This window comes from Taudactylus pleione, unplaced genomic scaffold, assembly GCF_031769625.1.
Source record: "Taudactylus pleione unplaced genomic scaffold, aTauple2 ptg000534l, whole genome shotgun sequence".
Classification (NCBI taxonomy): domain Eukaryota; kingdom Metazoa; phylum Chordata; class Amphibia; order Anura; family Myobatrachidae; genus Taudactylus; species Taudactylus pleione.
In genome coordinates, this window is record NW_028284936.1 from 159,358 (window position 1) to 179,848 (window position 20,491).

Consider the following 20,491-nt stretch of genomic DNA (forward strand, 5'->3'; position numbering starts at 1 on the left):
CTCATCAGGGATAAGAAGCTGTTTTTCTCACGATCGCAGCAGAGAAAATGCATAGGTCTGCGACTTTTCGCAGATCCTGCTGTATGTCTTTTCGTGAGAAAAACAGAAAATTTTTCGGAGCTAATTGGATACCCCCCTTTGTGTTTTTTTTTAATGCAGCTGGTTTTAAAGTGGCAATTAATTAAGTGGCACATTTTGTTCCCCATATTTTTAGAAACCACCACTGGCTGGCAAGCGTGGGGCTGGTTTGGCTTTTGGGGGGGGACCTTATGTGATTTTTTTTCTAAATTTTTACATTTTTTTAACAGGAAAACAAAAACGGGAATTTTCGGGAAATATTCTAGGGACCCCCTGAATGATGTCTAGACATGGGGGACCACTATGAGTACCCCCATTTTTAACTCCTGAAGGAAGTCGGGCTTTCTAATAGCCGCGGCAAGTGCATAAATGCTACTTTGAAGAAAGTGGTGTAGAAGAGCATTTAGAATTTTTTTGGGGGAAAAATAACTATGCCCAGCAAATCTGGGGTACTTGAAAATGGGGGTCAGCATATTTTAAAGTTGCTAAACAGACTTGAAAAAATCATGAAAAACCCACTTGCGCAAGGAGCTGCAATGAAAAAAACACCTGGGGCATACTTGGGGACCCCCCCAGAGTCAAGTTCGCTATTTTTTAACTTTGTTCCCCAACATTTTTTTTTTTGGCCCCCAAATTCAAAGTGCTTTTTTTGGGGTGTCCCTATTTTTTTGTTTAACTTTTTTTGACACAGTTCTTTTTTAAATGACATTCTCAGGGGTGCAGGCTATTTTTTTTAAGCCTGCACCCCTAAACCCCAATTCTGCACTTTTTTTCGATACCTATTCAATGGTGAAAACTTATCCCCGTTTTTTAACTTCGACTTTTCAAAAATGCGATAAGTCTTTGATATTGAATACAGTGTAAAAGTAAAACCTGCGATAATGACGTCATAATTGCGATATTAACGCAAAAACGATATTATTGCACCCATATTGAATACCCCTGATAGTATAAAAACAAATCACAGAAAATTGGCAGTTTTTAAGTATTGCAGCTTGATAACTAAACCCCTTAGTATATGTGTAACGTCCCTTTCCAACACAGAGAAGTAATGCACATTTGTAAAAAAAAAAAGTAATAGACATTAAAATGGAATTTATACGGCAAGCTATCATTTTCTGAACATGGCTGGATCACTATTGTCCTGCTTGCTCTCAGATAGCCAGATGATACCCACATACAATGTATGAATGTACACATGAAGTAGGTGTGTAGATATATGTCTTATCTCCTCCCCTTAGTGCCCTTTCTCCACCCTCCTCTTTTGTCTGTCCTTGCCTTTGTATCATCTATAAGGAAGATATGTGAGGCAGCTGATGTTTGTACTGGCAGCAAGCACGGAAACCTACTGTATATATATGTGTGCGTCTATTAGTATTTACAGGCAATTACCGTGCAACCCGTGAAATCACCGCGCACACAGATAGGTTGGATTCCAAATTTTAGGGAGTTGTTGCACACGTCCATATACACTACAGGACACAGTCACACCCATTACATGGACACGCCTTAAGCCTGCACACTGCTGGTAACTGATTCACACACAATGGCAGAGACAATCTGACACAGACACGGATGTATTCCCCGGGAGACGCTCGCGTTCACAGCTTTGCTGAAACATGGATATTTTCCTCTACTTCCTGGGACTCGTGAGCTGGACACTAGGTACTGGCTAAGCCTTATTTCTCTGCTTTAGTCCATGTGTACATTTTGCATGTGTGTAAGCTTCATGGCGTAGGAAATGGCAGCCATAATACTACTACTAGCTATTATTCCTATTTTCATAATGATCTAACATTTGTTCGTTTTAATCAGCCAACCAGTTGTCAATTAAATAAAAACACTGCGCAGTGATTTTTACGGACAAGTAATTTATTCTCTTTGTCACAGGTCTCATATTGTGTCTCTAGTGAATGCCCATTTTCTCGTTGCTTTACAGTGCAATATTTTTATGCATAAAGCTGATAAATAATGTATTGGGAAAGATAGCAGTATTACATTGTTGGTGAACCGATGTTCTCTTAAACATATTGAAGAAAAAAATGTAAAACATGTTGGGAATTTGTTTGGCCAGTCATGGGGTCTACTTCACCTAATACGTGATCTAATTAGCCCTGCATTTTAGGAAATGCTTAACGTTCAGAAGGGGTACTAAAATATATATATCTATCTGCAGTCCACAGTCTCAGTGCCTGCGCAAGAAAACGCTTCGGGGATGGCGCATGTGCTCATGCGCTGAAATGGGATGTAGTTATGAGACCAGTGGCCGCATGACTGCCAGTCTAAATCCCGACAATGTAGTCCCGGCAAGGGATTTAACATGGGTGTCAAAATACCGACGCCTATATTAATCCTGACGCCAGAACGCTGACATGATGCAGGACTGAAGTATACACGTAGCCAGGGATGGATGGGGGGGGGGGTTATATTAGGCACCCACAGGGAAGGCTAGGGGAAGGAAGGGTTAAGTTTAGGCAATAGGGGGGTGGTTAGGGTTAGGCAACCCTAAGGGAGGGTTAGGTTTAGGGTGCGGGGTGGTCGGGGTTAGGTTTAGGCACTAAACGGAGGGAGGTTGGGATTAGGCACTAGGAGGGGAGGTTAGTGTTAGGCACCCCTAAGGGAGGGATATGAGTGGGCAGAGGGGTTGGGATAGTTAACTTACCGTCCAAAAAATCATTGTGTGTGTGTGTGTACGCACCTTTTAAGGTCTTTCTGCACTCTGATGACCCCTGGGTCACGTGTGTTATTACTGCAGGAAGGGTGGTGGGTTTTGCTGGCATTGATGCTTCGCAAATAGTGAAAACCCCTTTTCATGAAATTAGGGTTCTTCTCTCTAATGAAATTTCTAGGTAATCATTCAGCTATATTCGTGTAGCTATATTGGCTTGGGTGGAATATTTAAATTATCATGCTCACCCACTTACTGCCCTTTTATGCTAGGTGGACATGGACTTGAAACTTAGGGGTATATTTACTGTACTAAAGTGTGGGTTTTTAGAAGTGGCAATGTTGCCCATAGCAACCAATTATTATAGTCTACTTAACATTTATCCAGCACCTTTTAGAAGATCATAGGTAGAATCTGGTTGCAATGGCCAATATCTCCACTTCTAAAAACCTCTACATTAATAAATATACCCCTTCTACTCCATTCTTTATGCTGTGTGATTAAATATATCCAGATAACATGAGTACTTTAGGATTCGAGTTGAAAACTCCTAAACTAGACACTTAAACAAGTGTTTCTTATTCGAGTTCCATAGGATCCACAGGAATTACCTTGGGGCATGTAGTTGGATCGCATTTAATGCACCAAACAACAAAGCTTTGGAGCTCCCAGCATGCATTGGTCGTCCTCCCTATGTACCCCGTCCCCAGCCACAGGCATTCAGGTTTTTTTGTTTGGTGCGCGGAAAGACGCACCTGTATGCAGCGGGACTGCTAGGCAGTCCTTAGCTTTTTCTTTTATGATTTACCTTAGTTTTCAACATTAGAGTTTAGCGGTACCGGCTGCCAGTAATAAAGCTGTACTGCGACTCCATCTACCTCCGCCAATGCCGAAACACCAGTTCCGCTATGTGCCCTGAGATTCTCGGCATGGCTCAGCTAGCGGCTTATGCCGAGGTGTGGACTGTAGTCGGGTCACGTAGATGTCAGGTATGCAATTCTTCTCGGGGAATCGTGCGCGGCAGTCTGGGCCTCCGGTGTAGAGAAGAATCGGTTGCGGGTTAAGGTCTCGTTTAACTAAGGCTGCCGTATCGCCTGTTGCCGGAGACGGTTGGTAAGACGCACTAGAGCGCACTAGTCAACGTCTTGTTCCTGTGAGGGCAGCGCACCCCGCCGTCAAAATTGTAACCTAGGGGAGATTGTCGCTCCTCCCCGCCAGACGCCAACTTCCCGGTACGGACTCCTGCATCTGGTTCTCTATATCTGACCACCTTGTGTAATAAGACGCTCGCAGTTAGCGTTTGTGCATGTGTATTGCTGACGCTGTTTGGTCTCAGAGGTTGGTCTGTCTCTCTATATGCCTCTCCATTGGGTTTGGCATATAGTGCTTTATATTCTACCATAACCCCCTCGGGGCTGGTTAGTTGATTCAGAGCCCATATTACTTTAGCAATTGTGCATATTTATGCATTGTATGTGACTGAAATGCTAGCTGCTATATGTATACTGGCTCTTGTTTTCTAAACTGTCAGTTATATCTATCACTGTGTTTCTCCTCATCCCTCTGAAGGTGTGTGGGGTTTTTCATTGATAAGGTCATGTTGCATTTATACTGTATATCTGATACCTTTTTTATACACTTGTCATGTCAGCAGGTAAAGGTAAGACGGTTGACCCGTCAGTGCTAAGATACTGTAAGTCCGCAGGCTTGTCTGAGCAGGATGTGAACCATGATGGATTGTGTAGTCTCTGCTGTAAACAGCTACCTAATATCTTGTACACTTGCACCAGCACTAGAGCCACCTGAGTGGATGGCCGCTTGGTCTCATATTTTGTCACACCTATTGGACAAAGCCGCAGAAGTGCGGGTTCCGGTTGTAGTACCACATGCTATGTGATGTTCACAACATTGGTGTCTTTCTATGTCTTCTATGAATCCCTATTGGGTCAATTATTTTGCTCACTCTAGTCAGAGTACGCTGCCGTCTGCAGCCTCTCTGCAGGCAGACCAGTGGTGGTGAAGCAGGGGCATAAGAGAGGTGCTAGTCACCCGTTGCCTCAAGTGCTTGACTCGGCCTCCTCATCAGACTCTGATACTCTGTCTTAGTCTTCTTTGTCTATCAGTCCCTTGTGGATGTTCCCTCTCTAGTTAGAGGGGTTAGATCTGTCCTCAGTATGTAGGAAGAGGAGATTTCACTGACGTCTGGGGAGCCAATCTTTAGACGTCAGAAAGTGACTAAGGATTATTTCCCTCAGTCTGGGCAACTGATGAATCTCATGTCTGAAGCATGGAGTACTCCTAGCAAGCATTTTCGTGCTACAAGGAATATTGCCTCTCGATACTCATTTGCACCAAGGCAGTGTAACAAATAGGAAGTTCCCCCAACGATAGATGCTCAGGTTACTAAACTGATCAGTCTTTTTTTGGTCAAATGCGAGAAGCAGCTGTGTATTTTGGGGATGCGGTTATTATCCTGGCTTCTAGGATCTCAGCGAACTCAGTGGCAGACCGAAGTTCCCTTTGGCTAAGATTTAGAAGGCGGATGCAGGGTCCAAAAAGGCTCTAGAATCTTTGCCTTTAAGGGGAAGGTACTGTTTGGACCAGAGCTGGATGACATAATGACTTCTTTGGCAACACCTAAGTCTGCTGAAGTGCCATCTATGACTACTCCTAGAAAGAAATAGTCTTTTCGGTCCTTTCGTCCACAAAACACAAAGAAACTGTCTTCCTCCAGACAGTCATTCCTACAGAAAACCGCAGCCCAAGAAATCTTGGTCCCAAGTCAGACAGTAAGCCTACTGTCTGATGGGGCAGGCCTCCCCCTGGAGGGTCTCTGGGTTGGAGGACGATTTTACTACAGGTCAACCAGGCTTGGCATCAGACAACTACAGATGCCTAGGTGCGAGAGCTGGTCTCATGGTTAGGCCATCACGTTCCTGAGGTATCGTCCTCAGAGGTTTGTGGGTACAACTCTTCCTGCAGACCCGGTCAGAGCTTCGGCCTACCGGGAGTCTATTGGGGCCCTCCTGAGTTCAGGAGTTAGTCCCTGTTCCTGTGACGCAACAGGGAAGGGGTTAATATTCAAATTTATTTTTGATTCAGAAGCCCAGTGGGTCACACCGCCTTATTCTAATTATGAAGTATCTCAACAGATTCATCAAGGGGCCCAAATTCCGTATGGAAACGCTACAGTCAATTATGTTGGCAATGGAACCTGGAGACTTTATGGTCTCCCTGGACATACAAGATGCATATCTGCATGTCCCGATTGCAAGATCTCACCAAAGCTTTGTCAGATTAGAGCTAGATCAGCAACATTACCAATTTCAGGCTATACCCTTCGGTCTAGCCACAGCCCCTTGGGTATTTATCAAGATAATGGCAGTCATGATTGCTCATCTGAGACGACAAGAGGTCAGGATACTGCCATATCTAGACGACCTGATATTAGCACAATCTCAGGAGATGTTACAATGTCATCTACGGATGACCGTTGTCTGCTTACAGGAGCATGGCTGGGTAATTGATTGGCCAAAGTCTTCTCTTTCTACTTCAGGATCCATAGAAGGTTCACAGGGTGACCTTGGGGGTATAGGTGATGCAGAGTCATCTGGGCACCTTATGCAGTAACTTCTCCCAGGATGCAACGGGTCTTCCTCTATACCCCGCCACCGGACCGGAGACTCCTCAGTTTCGTTGGGTGCCTGGTCGGAGTCGGGTCACTGAACACGCAGTGGGGCTGTTGCTAAACAGACCCTGAAGTTTGAAGATTCTTCTAGTGCGGCAGCACCGACGTCCAGTGGAAGTTCGCACTGCCGTGTCATCACCCCGCTGGCGCCATGATGCCGGTACTGATCCGGGGATCTGGGTGGGCCTCTGGGGTCTTAGCTAGCAGAGACCGCAGAGGATCCCTAGACTGCAGCCAGATGCTACGGGGCAGCGGGTAAGCGGCACTTGCCGCGGTGGTATGTGCCAAATCGCAGTTTTTTTCTTCCAGGGCTAAGGACTCCCTGGGGTTGACAGCGTGTGGAACCAGGCACTGAGTCCTGCGCTTCCACAAAGCCATCTGGGACAGTGGGCTGGAGTTGGCAGGAACGCTCCAGCGTCCTGGGGGTTAATTGCTGGCCAGGGGAGGCAGCTTCCCTGTTTTGCAGCTGGGCCCACTGCACAGCGGGCCTTTCCACAGCGGTCTGGCTGAACTGTGACAGCTTCCTTCTTCCGGCTCCACCCCCCCATTAGTTCTTCGACGGCCATCGCTCCCTGGCTGCGTATTGCAGATCTCGGCAGGTGGTGCGTAAAATGGGTCCCCCTACATACCTCTCCTCCTGTTGGTGGTCAGTGTATGTAGCACTTTGTCCTACTAGACGCTAAGTCTGTGTAGTTGTCTAGTAAGTGCCATTAAGTGCAGGTACTGTTGCTGTTCTGCATTTGTCTGCAACTGTATGCTAGCGCTGTCTGTGTTTCTCTTTCTATAACTGTCAGCCATTTTTTTTGCTTTCCCTGTACTATGAATACCTAATGATCTGTATACCTAAATGTCGCTATTTAGCGTTGTAAGTCGCACAAGTAATTGCTTTCCAGACTTTTTGTGCTTTGGAACCACACTCAAAGTTATTCATATAAAAAGCATTTAGTTACACGCTGTGATCTAAATACAATTAGCGCAAAAGATTATACATAAATAAGTAACAGTCGATACATACGCAGGCGCTCTGGATCCAGATTTCCGGCATCATAGGTGAAGCCTCCGTCAAAAGAAAGAATATGATGACTAACAACTGGAAATAGAGCTCCTGAATATATACCCTTACAGAAAGTAGGCAATACAATAGAAACAAGTTGGAATAATCCCATAGGTGGTTCTTCTGTCATAGGTCAGTTCGTGCAATGGTAGTTCAGCCCTCCAATGGCTCTTTGTGTGTGTTTTAACTAATCAATAGACACTACATACAAAGGAAATTCTAACACTTAATTCTCTAATCCATAACTTGCAGACGAATGTTGCGATCTCCTTGCCGATGGAACCAGATTTCTGCAAATAGACAGTGGTTTAGAATGATACCAAACATGGTCTGCTTATCATGTACTAAACCTTAGATATCAAATACATATATTTTACATCATAATTAATAATTTTAATATAAACCATAATGTGCAGGAACCTTTTGAGTGTGTGTGTATATTTATGATTATATGTAAGTATGCATTGTCTCCATGCAGCGTAAAAGGTGCGCTGTGTGCAGGGTTTGTGTTACAGCGCAAAACATGTGCTGTGTGTTTCTATTTATAATTGCAACTATATATATATACGTGTGTGTGCACGCATTGTGGATACCCATGTGATCGTTTAAGTGTGTGTGTGTGTATATATACATGCATACATTTTATTTTATTTATATATATATATATAATTTTATTACACACACAACTTCAAACAGTACTATTACTTCTGTCTGAACTAAAATAATGACAGACAATGGAGTTTGTCCTGTTCACAGGTGGAGCAAGCTTTGGAAAGAATTCTGATAACTTTTCCTATGTTTATTCAGAATACAATTGTCAGTCCCTCTTAACCACATCAGCATGGGACACAAGGCCTACAATTTCTAACGATAGCTAAACGTCTGACAATTGTTTCTAAATCAACATTCAGAGCACTCTCTCTGAGCATATCAGTGTCTGTTATATTTCAATTGCCACAGACATACTGTTTCTATATGCGAAGTAAACACTCAGTGTCTTTGTGTATTCCAATTACTAGTCCCAGACATGTCCACAAGACTTGTTTGTCAGCACTGAATATATAAAGTCTTTAAATATGTGTATTCATGATTATGTAAAGACTTTAACAGTGTGCAGTAACACGGCAGATGTACACAACGCTAAAATAGCGCTGTGCACAATAATATTATACTGACTACGCCAGATGGCATCATGCAAATATTATTTTTACAGTTTACGTCTCAGCCAACCATCTGGCTTCGACAGTCTATCCTTTGATAGCAAACAATATGCTATCACACTCTGGTCTTACTTTTTATTTTTAGTCTTACACTATGGAATATTATTTAATGTTATATTATGGGATGGCACAATGTGGTCATTAAACCATCCATAATGTGTCCCTGGGAGGGACATAAAACTACCCTTATATGCACTCCGCGGATCTTGGAAGATCATGGGAAAGATGTGGGGGAGCATCTACCCTATAAAGGAAGTCTTAAAGGGGATAGGGACTAACATTATTTAGGATGTTTAAAATAACATTTAATAATACACTTCATGCATGGCTAAATCTATACATCATCTGATGTTACATTCTAGTTCAGGGTTGTAATGCAGTTCTTCCTTGATCTTGGTATCCATAATATCATTGCTCACACCATCATCTTGATTTCTCCGTTCGCCCTGGTACATTTTCTGCACTTCAATACATTAGGAACACACCTGACACATAAGCCAATTACTAAGATGACGATCAGGAGTTTACCCACAATAGCAACCAGTTCCTGGACCCATTCTCCTAGGCCAGAGAACCATCTCACAGGGTTCAACCACGAGAACCACTCTTCTACCTTTTCCTCTACTTCAGCCACTGAAGCATTATGGTTCTTCCGAAATTCCCGTTTTAGCTGCAGAATTTCGTCCATCTTCCGGTCTATCACCTCCTAGGGGTCACTAGCATTATTTGTGATATACTTACAGCATTTGACACCAAATTGGGTGGCCAAAGTCACACAGTACCCTCCAGTGACAGCTGTTAAATAATTTAACACTAACCTATGTTGCACAAGTTCTTTCTTATAAGCTTGTAACTCCCTACCGGTATATCAGAAAGAATGTGCCATCATACATTTCGATGATATTATCTATTAATTTAGCAAGGCCTTGGATATATTTAAAATTTAATTACCCCGAGCGATTCTGGTGGGATCTAGTGTTACCAAAATTTGGAAACTAGTTGTTTCACTAATCAACTGTGTAGCTGCATATATGTCACCAGGTATCATGTGTGTGTTTTTATGGAGACCAAGCATTTCATTTACCAAATAACATAAACCTTCGGAACTCGGAGAGAGCCACTTATACGCTTTCCTTCCACATATAAAATACACATCATCTGGGAGTACATAAGGGATAGAATGCATCATTATCGTCTAACAAAAATCTCTAACAAATAATCCTTTCAGATTTTCCCATTTCACTAATACACGTTTCTAGTTGTACAATCCTGGCACAGTATCCTTCTGGTACCCTACCAACCATTTCCTTGGTGGAACTAAGTGTATATCTATACCGGAAGTGTCTTCCACCTAGTCTATTTGTGCGTAAAAGTTCAAAATGTATAGGTTCATTATCAGCTCTTAGTGAGAAGGTCATCGTCTCCCAACTTCCTGGCTTGTTGGTGATGTTCAAACATAAAAGTGATCTATCTACTTGGTACTGGTGGAGTTTAAAATGGGGTGTTTTGGAGATAAGAAATTTTCCATCCAGTGCCTCCCCATTTTCGCAATTCTAAAACCTCAGAGACATTCAATGGGAATGGCACTAACCCTACATTATACTGTCCCTGAGGCACGTGAGAGCACACCCAACAGTCAGTTTGGTTTAAAACTTTGCCCACCATGTTATGATCCTCTAAAGGATACCCACCCCAATATGCACAGTTGGATGCATTTCTCATCGGCTAGGGACCCACAAAACTCACAAATACAATATTCCTCAGACGATAAGCCTTCACACTGTCTCAGAGTTTCCAAAATAACAGATCTCTTGGCAATTATTGTACTGAGTTTTGTCAGATACTGCCCCCGATTGGTTTAGCACTCCTTTTTCCGACTCCACTCCATCGATATCACCAGCAGCTCCTCTCTCCGTCATCTGTCCTCCGTCACAGAAACCAGAAATCCCAAAACAAACTAGGATGATAAAAACTCTGGAAGAAGACTCAGACATAACCTCAACACACCACTCCGTTGCTGGAATAGTGATCTACAAATTACTTTTTAGCTCAGGTGTCTCACTGCAACTTTTAACTCTCCCGGAACAAGCTCGCAATTGACAGGTCTACGTTATCAGTCTCGACTCTGCCTCGTATCTCCACCGGTTGGTTGACCTTTTTTCAGTGAGTGGAATGGACCCAGGTATCTCTCTCTGCCACTTTTAAGGAAGTTGTACTCGTCAGCAACACTTAATACGTGCCTTCCCACCAATCTGTCAGACAACCTGAATGTAAGAAATTTCTGATCATAACAAATTCTCCAGGTTCAACATCATGAGTTTGTTTCAGGCATATCAGGTGACAACAATTTAAATTTCTGTTGGTGCTGCTTCAACTGTTTACTCATTGTTGTAAGATACTTTACAGTTACCTCATTGTTACTCTTCAAATCTTCCTGCGGACTTATAATCAAATGAGGTTGTCTACCAAACAGTACTTCTAATGGGGACAGATTGAGAGGGGGTCTGGGAGTTGTCCTGATGCTATGAAGGACTAGCGGTAAGGCTTCTGGCCATCCTAGTTCAGTTTCTGCCATGATCTTACTCAGTTTATTTTTAATAGTACCGTTCATCCTCTCCACCTTGGCACTGGCTTGCGGTGGGTAAGGGGTGTGCAGTCTACTATTAATACCCATCAACTTACACATGTTCTGGAAGACCTCTCCGGTGAAATGAGTACCCCTATCACTTTCAATAATTCTAGGGATACCGTACCTGCATACAAATTCCTGAACAATCTTTTTAGCAGTAAACGCAGCGGTATTAGTGGCAGCTGGATATGCCTCAACCCAATTAGAAAACACATCTGTGAAAACTAATACATACTTGAGATTCCTGCAGGGTGGTAATTGGATGAAATCAATTTGTATTACCTGAAAAGGTCCATCTGTCGGAGGGATATGGGATGGCTCAGTTGGTATTGTTTTTCCAACATTCTTCCTCACGCATGTCAAGCAGGACATTGCCCTCTTTTCGGCTTGGGAAGATAAACCTGGTGCACACAAATACGCCCTGATCAATTTGCACATACCTTGCTTTCCCAGGTGAGTTAGACCGTGCGCTGCCTCAGCCAAGCTTGGGTAGTATGCCATGGGTGCCACCGGCTTACCTTGTCCATCTCTCCAGAGTCCAGAGGACTCCTGCCTACATCCCTTGGATCTCCAGACTGCCTTCTCCTGAATGGAACACAAATTTTGCATCTCAATTAATTTCTGCATAGCAATTGTTTGAAAAACCATCATTTGATTAATTGGTATGTTAACTCTAAAACCTGCTGCCCATTTGGCAGCTTCGTCTGCCCTGTTATTGCCCAGTGACACCGGATCGTCCTCACATGTATGGGCTTTACTCTTAATTACGGCCACTGCCTTAGGCATTTGAATTGCTGTCAATAGTCCTTTTTATATGTTTTAAGTGTGTGACTGGTGTGCCTGCTGCTGTCATAAAATTTCTCAGACGCCATAGAGCACCAAAATCATGTACTACCCCGAAGGCATACCTGGAGTTAGTGTAGATATTAGCAGATTTGCCTTTTGCTAATTCACACGCTCTTCTTAATGCCTCTAGCTCCACCTATTGGGCTGAGTGGGGTGGACCAAGGCGTTCGGCTTCTATAATGTCCTCGTCATTTACCACAGCATAACCTGTACATAACTTTCCAGTGTCAGTCTGTCTATGACAACTCCCATCCGTGTAAAATGTCACATCTACATTTTCTAAAGGTGTATCACGTATGTCAGGTCTTGCAGTAAAGGTTTGATTCAAATATTCCATACAATCATGTGCATCAATATACCTGCAGAACTCGCCTTCCTCCACCCTTTGTGCATCCTGAGACACCTATGGTAAATAAGTTGCTAGGTTTAACGTACTGCACCGTTTAATGGTGATGTTTGCAGGTGCTATTAGAGCTAGTTGCCATTTCATGAACCTAGCTGAGGAAACATGTCTGGTTTGGGCAGAATTCGGCAAAGCAGATACAGCATGGGGTGTATAAACAATCATATCATGGCCTAATACTACATCCTCACTCTTACTGACCAATAGAGCAGTCGCTGCTATGCTTCTTAAACACGTTGGGCGTGATCTTGACAGTGTCCAATTGTGCACTGTAGTATGCTATGGGCCTACTGGCATCACCATGTTTTTGTGTGAGGACACCTGCTGTGCAACAATTAGTTTCCGTACAGTATAAATCAAAATGTTTTTCATAATCTGGCATTCCCAATGCAGGTGCTCTTGTCAGACTGTCCTTAAGTTTAAGGAATGCCTGCTCTGTTTCCTCTGTGTGTATGACACAATCGGGCTTTGAGGAAGAGACTAAGGGCCTGATTCAGAGCCGAACGCTCTGAGCAGAGCGCTCGCTCTGAATCAGGGCCCTCCTCCATGAAAAGGGAGCATCCTCCTGAACAATCGTATAGCTGTGGGTCACCACCCACAGCATCTACGAGCGACCAAAAAGATGGTCGGACTTGCAACGGAGACCCTGCGGTAGGGTCTCCCTGCCGCAAGCCCTGGAGTGATTTTGACTCTATCAGAGCCAAAATCACTCCCACTAATATCACTAGTGATGTCAGTGGGGCTGGCTCCAGACGGTAGGCGTTCCCATGGGAACGCCTCCGTCTGGCAGGCACGCCCTCCAAAGGGGGCGTGCTGTCAATCAACATCAACAGCACGCCCTCTTTGATGGACCTGGAGCGATGGAAAGCCCGTCGCTCGTCGGGTCTCGCGCATGCGCACGACTGAGCTCCCTCTGTCGTGTGCATGCGCAGTGGGGAACATCGACCCGCTTGCGAGCGTACTGCCGCTCGCGAGTGGGTCTGAATGACCCCCAAAGTCCTGCAATGGTAAAGCCAAAATAGAAAAATCTAGGATCTATGATCTGCAGTATCCACACATGCCCAAGAAGGTACGGATTTGCTGTTGGTTATGCAGCAGTGTTCTGGTCTTTATGGCCTGTATCCTGTCATTAGTCAGATGTCGTAACCCCTGGGTTAGGCAGTGTCCCAAGTATTTAACCCTGGTCTTGCATGGCTGTAATTTGTCCTTAGCAACCTTGTGTCCTGTCTGTGAGAGATGAAGCAACAGTAGTTTAGTATAATTTAAACATGACATAAATGAACTAGAACACAACAATAAATCATCTACATATTGTATTTGAACAGATCCATTGGCAGGTTGAAAAGATTGTAAACAGTCGTGTAAGGCCTGGGAGAAGATACTGGAGCTGTCTATGAATCCCTTGGGAGAATTGTGTCCATGTTTATTGTACCCCCCTGTATGTAAATGCAAATAGGTACTGACAGCCAGGATGAAGAGGGACAGAGAAGAAGGCAGAACAGAGGTCAATGACCGTAAAATGGGTTGCGATTGGTGGAATCTGCATACGGATGACAGCTGGATTTGGCACTACGGGGAATTGGCTCTCAACTACCTTATTATCCCCTCTAAGGTCTTGTACTAATCTATAGCCCCTCCCCCCAGCCTTCTTCCCTGGAAAAATGGGACTATTGGCTACACTTGCTGTACGGACTAAAATTCACTGTTGTAGTAACCGCTCAATTATGGGTTAAACCCCTAGCTCTACTTCTAGTTTTAACGGGTACTGGGGAATTTTTGGAGCTTGCCTACCATTACGGGAGCTACATTTGCCATCAATCCAGTGCCCTGTCCATCTTTGGTCCAAAGTGAACCTGATATTTGAGATAACATCTGCTCTACCTGAGATGGATTTTTATCTGCAACAGTAGAGTGAAACATTAACCTTTGGGGAGTGTCCAATATATCCCTCACCTTGTGCGCAACTCTTTGGGATATCTAAAAATATACCTTCAGGGGTACAATAAATGACACATCCCATTTTAAATAACAAATTCCTTCCCAGTAGGTTAGTAGGGACCGCTGCTGACAGGAGAAAGGAATGCCTGGTATGCAATGGTCCGATAGTAACCTCTGCAGATTTGGTTGAAGGATAATGTTGCACTTTACCTGTTACACCCATTGCTGGTACTGTCTTGCTGATCACCTGTAAATTGGAAGGAGAATTTAACACTGATCTAGTCCCCCCCCCTATGTCTACAAGAAAAGTTTGTTTGTTACCAGCTATATCAACTATCATTATAGGTTCTTCCCTAGTATCCTCAGTTATCCTGACTGGCTGTAGACTACAGGTGTGACCTGACCCCTAGAGCTGACTGTCTTCCTCCAGTAAAGCATTTACTGCTAAAATGTGAGCAGGAGATTGCTGGAACTGTCCTGACTGTGGTGGGTACACCCCTTGTAGGTATCCCGGTGTTCCCTGGTTTGGCTGTTCTCACTGTCTAGCTTTACAAAACCTACTTATGTGTCCCACCTTGTTACATAACACCTTCGTGGTTGACGTGTATTGGAAGGTGGTTGTTGTGTGGGTTAGGGGAGTGTGGAAAAATGGTGGTGGTGTATGAGGATATGGGTTTGGAGGTTGTGTGGGACGGGTGTATTGTGCGCCTTCCCTGTCTCACAGCCGGCGCCTACCCCGCTGCACACAGCCCTCTCTGCACACGCTGACTGGTCCTGTGTCAGCGCTCCTCCCCCAGGCCAGCCTCCTCTCTGCTCCTCGGTGGCCATCTTTGGAAAGAAGCATAGTGAGTGCTGCTGGACGCTGAAGAACGGTTGCATCATGGTCTGGGTCCCCCTGCATACCTCTCCTCCTTTTGGATAAGGTCTGTGTATGCAGCGCTGTGTCCTACCAGGCTCTGAGTCTGTGTAGTTGAGGATCAGCGCTGATAGTGCAGGAATTGATTTCTTTGCATTGTATGTGACCTATGCTAGCGTCTGCTGCCTGTACTTTCATTTTCTATCTGTCAGCATTTATCTGTCCCTGTTCTTTCTGCTAAAGCCCTTGCGGTGCGGTGCTTGCAGGGTGGTCTCACACTATACTAACGAGTATCAGTGAGAGGGGTCACATACCTACCATTATGTCTGAAAGTGATTTTCCTCTCCAGCTTTTATGTACTACATGCAAGGTACCTATAGTGGAGGGGGACGGCAGTGCGGAGGGACTATGTCGACGGTGTTATTCGTTGACGCGGCCGATTACGGTCTCGACTCCGTTACAGGAGCCGCCCTGGGCTTGTTTTGCCAAAGCGCTTACAACCCTCGTGGGCCAGTTAGCTCAGCAGCCTACCCTCACTCAAATGGGTTTATCCCAGCAGTCAGTGGTGTCGTCACCCATGCAGGGTTTCCCAAGACAATTGATGGTACCCCACAGTCTCCCTATTTCCCCTCCTCACGTCTCTCATGAGCCTGCGTGGGTTAATTAGTTAACAAGCTCTGTACAGCAGTTGTCAGAGGTGTTGTAAGGAGAGTCTGTGATGCGGCCTCACAAGCGGCCGGTGGCGTCTCTATCTGCTCCTTATGAGGATGACGACGGGATGTCCGTTGATGGGGAGATTCTGGATCTTTCTGACCAGGAACCTTCCCGTCCTAAAGAGTCGGACGCTAAGTCTAAGGTGTATATACCTGGTCTTATTCGTGCAGTCCGTACTGCTTTGGTTATTGAGGATGAGGAGCCTCCGGTATCGAAGTCCAAATACGCTTTTTTCAAAGACATTAAAGGAGATACCACGGTGTTTCCTCTTTCGGGGCAATTAGTTGACCACCTAGAGGAAGCATGGAAACAGCCAGGCAAACGTTATCAGCCTCAAAGGCGTTTAGCAGTGGCGTATCCGTTTGCGGATAATTATTTTGCCAAGTGGGAGTCCCCTCCTCAGGTGGATTCTCATGTGACACGCCTTGTCCGTAGTGCCACTTTACCCATGCCATCCATGTCCTCCCTTAAGGATGCTACGGACCGCAAGGTGGAGATCTGCCTGAAGTCCGTCTATTCCCTTGTGGGGGGGGGCAGCGCGGCCGTCTATGGCCACTTGCTGGGTTGCCCGTGCTATGGAGCGCTGGGCTGATACGTTGGAGGCGTCCTTCGATTCCAACTGTTCGGCTGAGCAGGCGGAGTTGATCGGCAATCTCCGGGATTCGGCCACTTATATCAACGAAGCGGCCTTGGATGTTAGTACCCTGGCGTCTCGAATTTTTTCGGCAGCTGTGGCTGCTCGTCGCACCTTGTGGTTGCGATCCTGGAAGGCGGACGCTGATTCCATAAAGGGTTTGGAGGCGTTGCCTTTTAACGGAGAATTTCTCTTCGGTCCGGACCTGGATAAGATCGTAGCCACGCTGGCGGCAGCTAAATCGGCATGTCTCCCGTCGGCTACTGTTCCTTCTCGTTCAGGTACTCCGTCCTTTCGGTCTTATAGGGCCCAGGGTAGGCCTAAGACACAGTCCTTTCCCCGACAGGCTGGCCCCAAGAAATCGGCCAAGCCCATGGAAACAGGCCTGGAGTACCAGACATCCGGCCCCTAAGCCAGATGAAAGCCTGATCCCAAAGTGGGAGGCCGCCTGCTGCAGTTCGCCCGGTGTTGGTCGGTCACCACGACAGACACTTGGGTTCTCGAGGTGGTCTCACACGGGTATGCCCTCTCCTTCCGGCACAGACCCCCGGCTCGATTCTTCACCACGGGTCTACCATCAGACCGGAAGAAAGCCATGGAACTGCGGAAGGTTTTGCACACTATGCTCCAGGCTGGAGTTATAGTGCCTGTTCCATTCTCCCAGAGGGGCCAGGGTTTCTATTCCAATCTCTTTTTGGTGCAGAAACCCAATGGGTCGTTTCGTCCGATTCTCAACCTCAAAGCACTCAACAAGTCTTTGCGGGTGCCGAAGTTTCGGATGGAGACCCTGCGGTCCATCATTTTGGCGCTGGAACCTGGGGACTACATGGTGTCATTGGACATACAGGACACTTACCTGCATGTCCCTATTCTTTTGCGCCATCAGCAGTTCCTCAGGTTTGCAATCTGCAGCGACCACTTTCATTTCCGGGTGTTACCTTTTGGCCTGGTCACAGCACCACGTGTTTTCACCAAGGTGATGGCGGTCATGACGGCTTCCCTGCGGCTGCAGGGAGTCCGCATGTTGCCGTACTTGGACGACCTTCTCTTAGTGGCAGGATCTCCGGAGCTCCTTCTGCGCCACTTGGACCTGACCATTGCGCTACTGCAACGGCACGGCTGGTTGATAAACTGGCAGAAGTCCACCCTGATTCCGTCTCAGCGGATTCTGCACCTCGGAGCCTTATTGGACTCGGGGCAGCAAAGGATCTTTGTGACGGGGAAAAGATCTCTGCCTTACAGTCGAGGGTGTGCAGTTGTCTGCAGAGCCGCCGGGTGTCTCTACACTCGGCGATGAGGTTACTGGGCTCCATGGTGTCGGTATTCGACATGGTGGAATATGCCCAGTTTCACTCCAGACCTCTGCAGCATCTGATCCTGTCCAAATGGAATGGACTGCCTCAGTCTCTAAAATCCCAGACGATAGTGCTCACTCCGGAGGTTCGCCTGTCCCTTGCCTGGTGGTTGCAGACGATCCATCTCAAAAAGGGTCGTCCGTTCTGGGTGGCGAATTGGGTCCTGTTGACAACGGACGCCAGTCTTCGGGGCTGGGGAGCAGTTTCGGGTCCACACTTGTTCCAGGGCAGGTGGACTCCGGCGGAAGCGGAGCTTCCAATAAACATCTTGGAACTCCGAGCGGTTTTCAATGCTCTCCAGCAGGCACATCGGGTTCTCCAAGGTCACCCAGTGCAGGTCCAGTCGGACAACGCTACCACCGTGGCCTACATAAACCGGCAAGGAGGAACCCGAAGTCGGGCGGCTCTCGTAGAGGTGTCTCGGATCCTGGTATGGGCGGAGCGCAATCTTCCGACCATATCGGCTGTCTTCATCCCGAGAGTGCTAAACTGGGAGGCGGACTTTCTCAGTCGCCAGGATGTTCATCCGGGGGAATGGTCTCTGCACCCGAACGTTTTTCAACTGCTGGTGGACAGGTGGGGTCTTCCAGAGATCGACCTCATGACGTCCCGGCACAACAACAAGTTGCCGGTGTACTGGTCTCACACAAGAGACGAAGAGGCGTCTCTGGTGGATGCTCTGTCCGTCCTGTGGACGTTCCGGTTTGCTTATCTCTTTCCTCCGGTTTCCCTTCTTCCACGGGTAATCCGGAAATTCAAACAGGAAGGAGGGATGCTCCTGTTGATAGCTCCCGCATGGCCCAGACGGACAGTCCTCTGCGGTTACCGCTCCGACCGGACCTTCTGTCACAGGGTCCTTGTCTTCACCCGGACTTGACACGGCTGTCTTTGACGGCGTGGCTGTTGAGACGGCCATGTTAAGGTCCAGGGGGTTTTCAAGCTCTGTAGTACGTACCATGCTAAGAGCTCGGAAACCGTCTTCCGCGAGAATATACCATCGCGTGTGGCATACGTTCTTCCAGTGGTGTCGACCGAGAGGTTATGCACCGCGGGAGTTTCGCCTGTCTCGGGTACTCTCCTTCCTACAAGCGGGACTAGACCATGGGCTTCGTCTTGCTTCTTTGAAGGTGCAGGTTTCGGCCCTGTCTGTCTGGTTTCACCGTAGGATTGCTACATTTCCTGATGTGCGCACCTTTATGCAGGGAGTTCTGCGTATTCAGCCGCCTTTTTTTCCACCTGTTGCGCCTTGGGATTTGATTGTGGTACTGAGGGCTCTCCAAGGACCGCCGTTTGAACCACTGGGCTCAGTGGATCTTAAATGGCTAACAGCTAAGACTGTTTTCCTTCTGGCCATAGCTTCGGCCAGACGTGTTTCTGATTTAGGGGCTCTCTCTTGTAGACTCCCTTTCTTGATTTTTCATGGGAACAGGGCAGTGCTACGCACTCGTCCTGAATTTCTTCCCAAAGTTGTTTCCCAGTTTCATGTTAACGAGGAAATAGTTGTTCCGGCCTTTAACTCACCTGGTCTTTCAGTGGGTGAGGCCACTTTGGATGTTGTGAGGCCTTAAGGACTTATGTTGACCGCACTTCTTCGTTTAGGAAGTCGGACGCCTTGTTTGTCCTCTATGGCTTCCGTAAAAAGGGTTGGCCTGCTTCAAAGCAAACTTTGCCAGCCTGGATCCGTATGGCTATTTCTGAAGCTTATCTTCATGAAGGTCTGCCGGTTCCTCCTTCTCTGAAGGCTCATTCCACTAGGTCTGTGGGTCCTTCGTGGGCAGCTCGACGTGGTGCCTCGGCAGTTCAGATCTGCAAGGCTGCTACATGGTCTTCTGTCCATACCTTCGTGAGGTATTACAGGTTTGACACCTTTGCCTCTCAGGATGCTTCCTTCGGGCGGCGGATTCTCCTTTCAGCACAGGAGCGTCCCTACCCTTAAAGGATACTGCTTTGGGACATCCCCAAGGTATCCTGTGGATACCCTATGGACTCTGAAGTAGAAAATATGAGATATGGTAAGAACTTACCCTTGTTATCTCTATTTCAACGAAGTCCATAGGATCCACAGGACTCCCGCCCTGTCGCACCTGTGCTGCAGATGGGCTTTGCTCTGGTCACCGGTTTTTCCATCTCCCTCTGGTGAGAATGTGATTCTTGTGTGTGTCCAGATCTTTCTTCTCTCTCTTCCTTCTCCTCCTCCGGCCTATGGCTTGGTACTTAACTGAGATGCCTTGGCTCGGGGGTGGGGTATAGGAGGGGGACCCTAGTGCATCCTGGGAGGCTGAAACTTACCTCAATGGTGCCCGATGCCTGACGTCATCACCTATACCCCAAGGTATCCTGTGGAACCCTATGGACTTCGTAGAAATAGAGATAACAAGGGTAAGTTCTTACCATATCTCATATTTTTG

The 20,491-nt window shown here is 46.5% G+C and overlaps 1 protein-coding gene across 2 annotated transcripts in view; it reads left to right on the forward strand.

Moving 5' to 3' along the window:
* Positions 1-1,616: 1,616 nt before the first annotated feature.
* The window catches only part of LOC148501128 (transmembrane protein 132A-like), a 195,562-nt gene continuing 176,687 nt past the window's right edge, over positions 1,617-20,491 (forward strand). For both annotated transcript variants that reach the window (XM_088450900.1, XM_088450901.1), the window contains exon 1: positions 1,617-1,743. In XM_088450900.1, the coding sequence (XP_088307026.1) occupies positions 1,698-1,743 (46 nt within the window). In that variant the 5' untranslated portion in view covers positions 1,617-1,697. The remainder of the gene's footprint in view (positions 1,744-20,491) is intronic.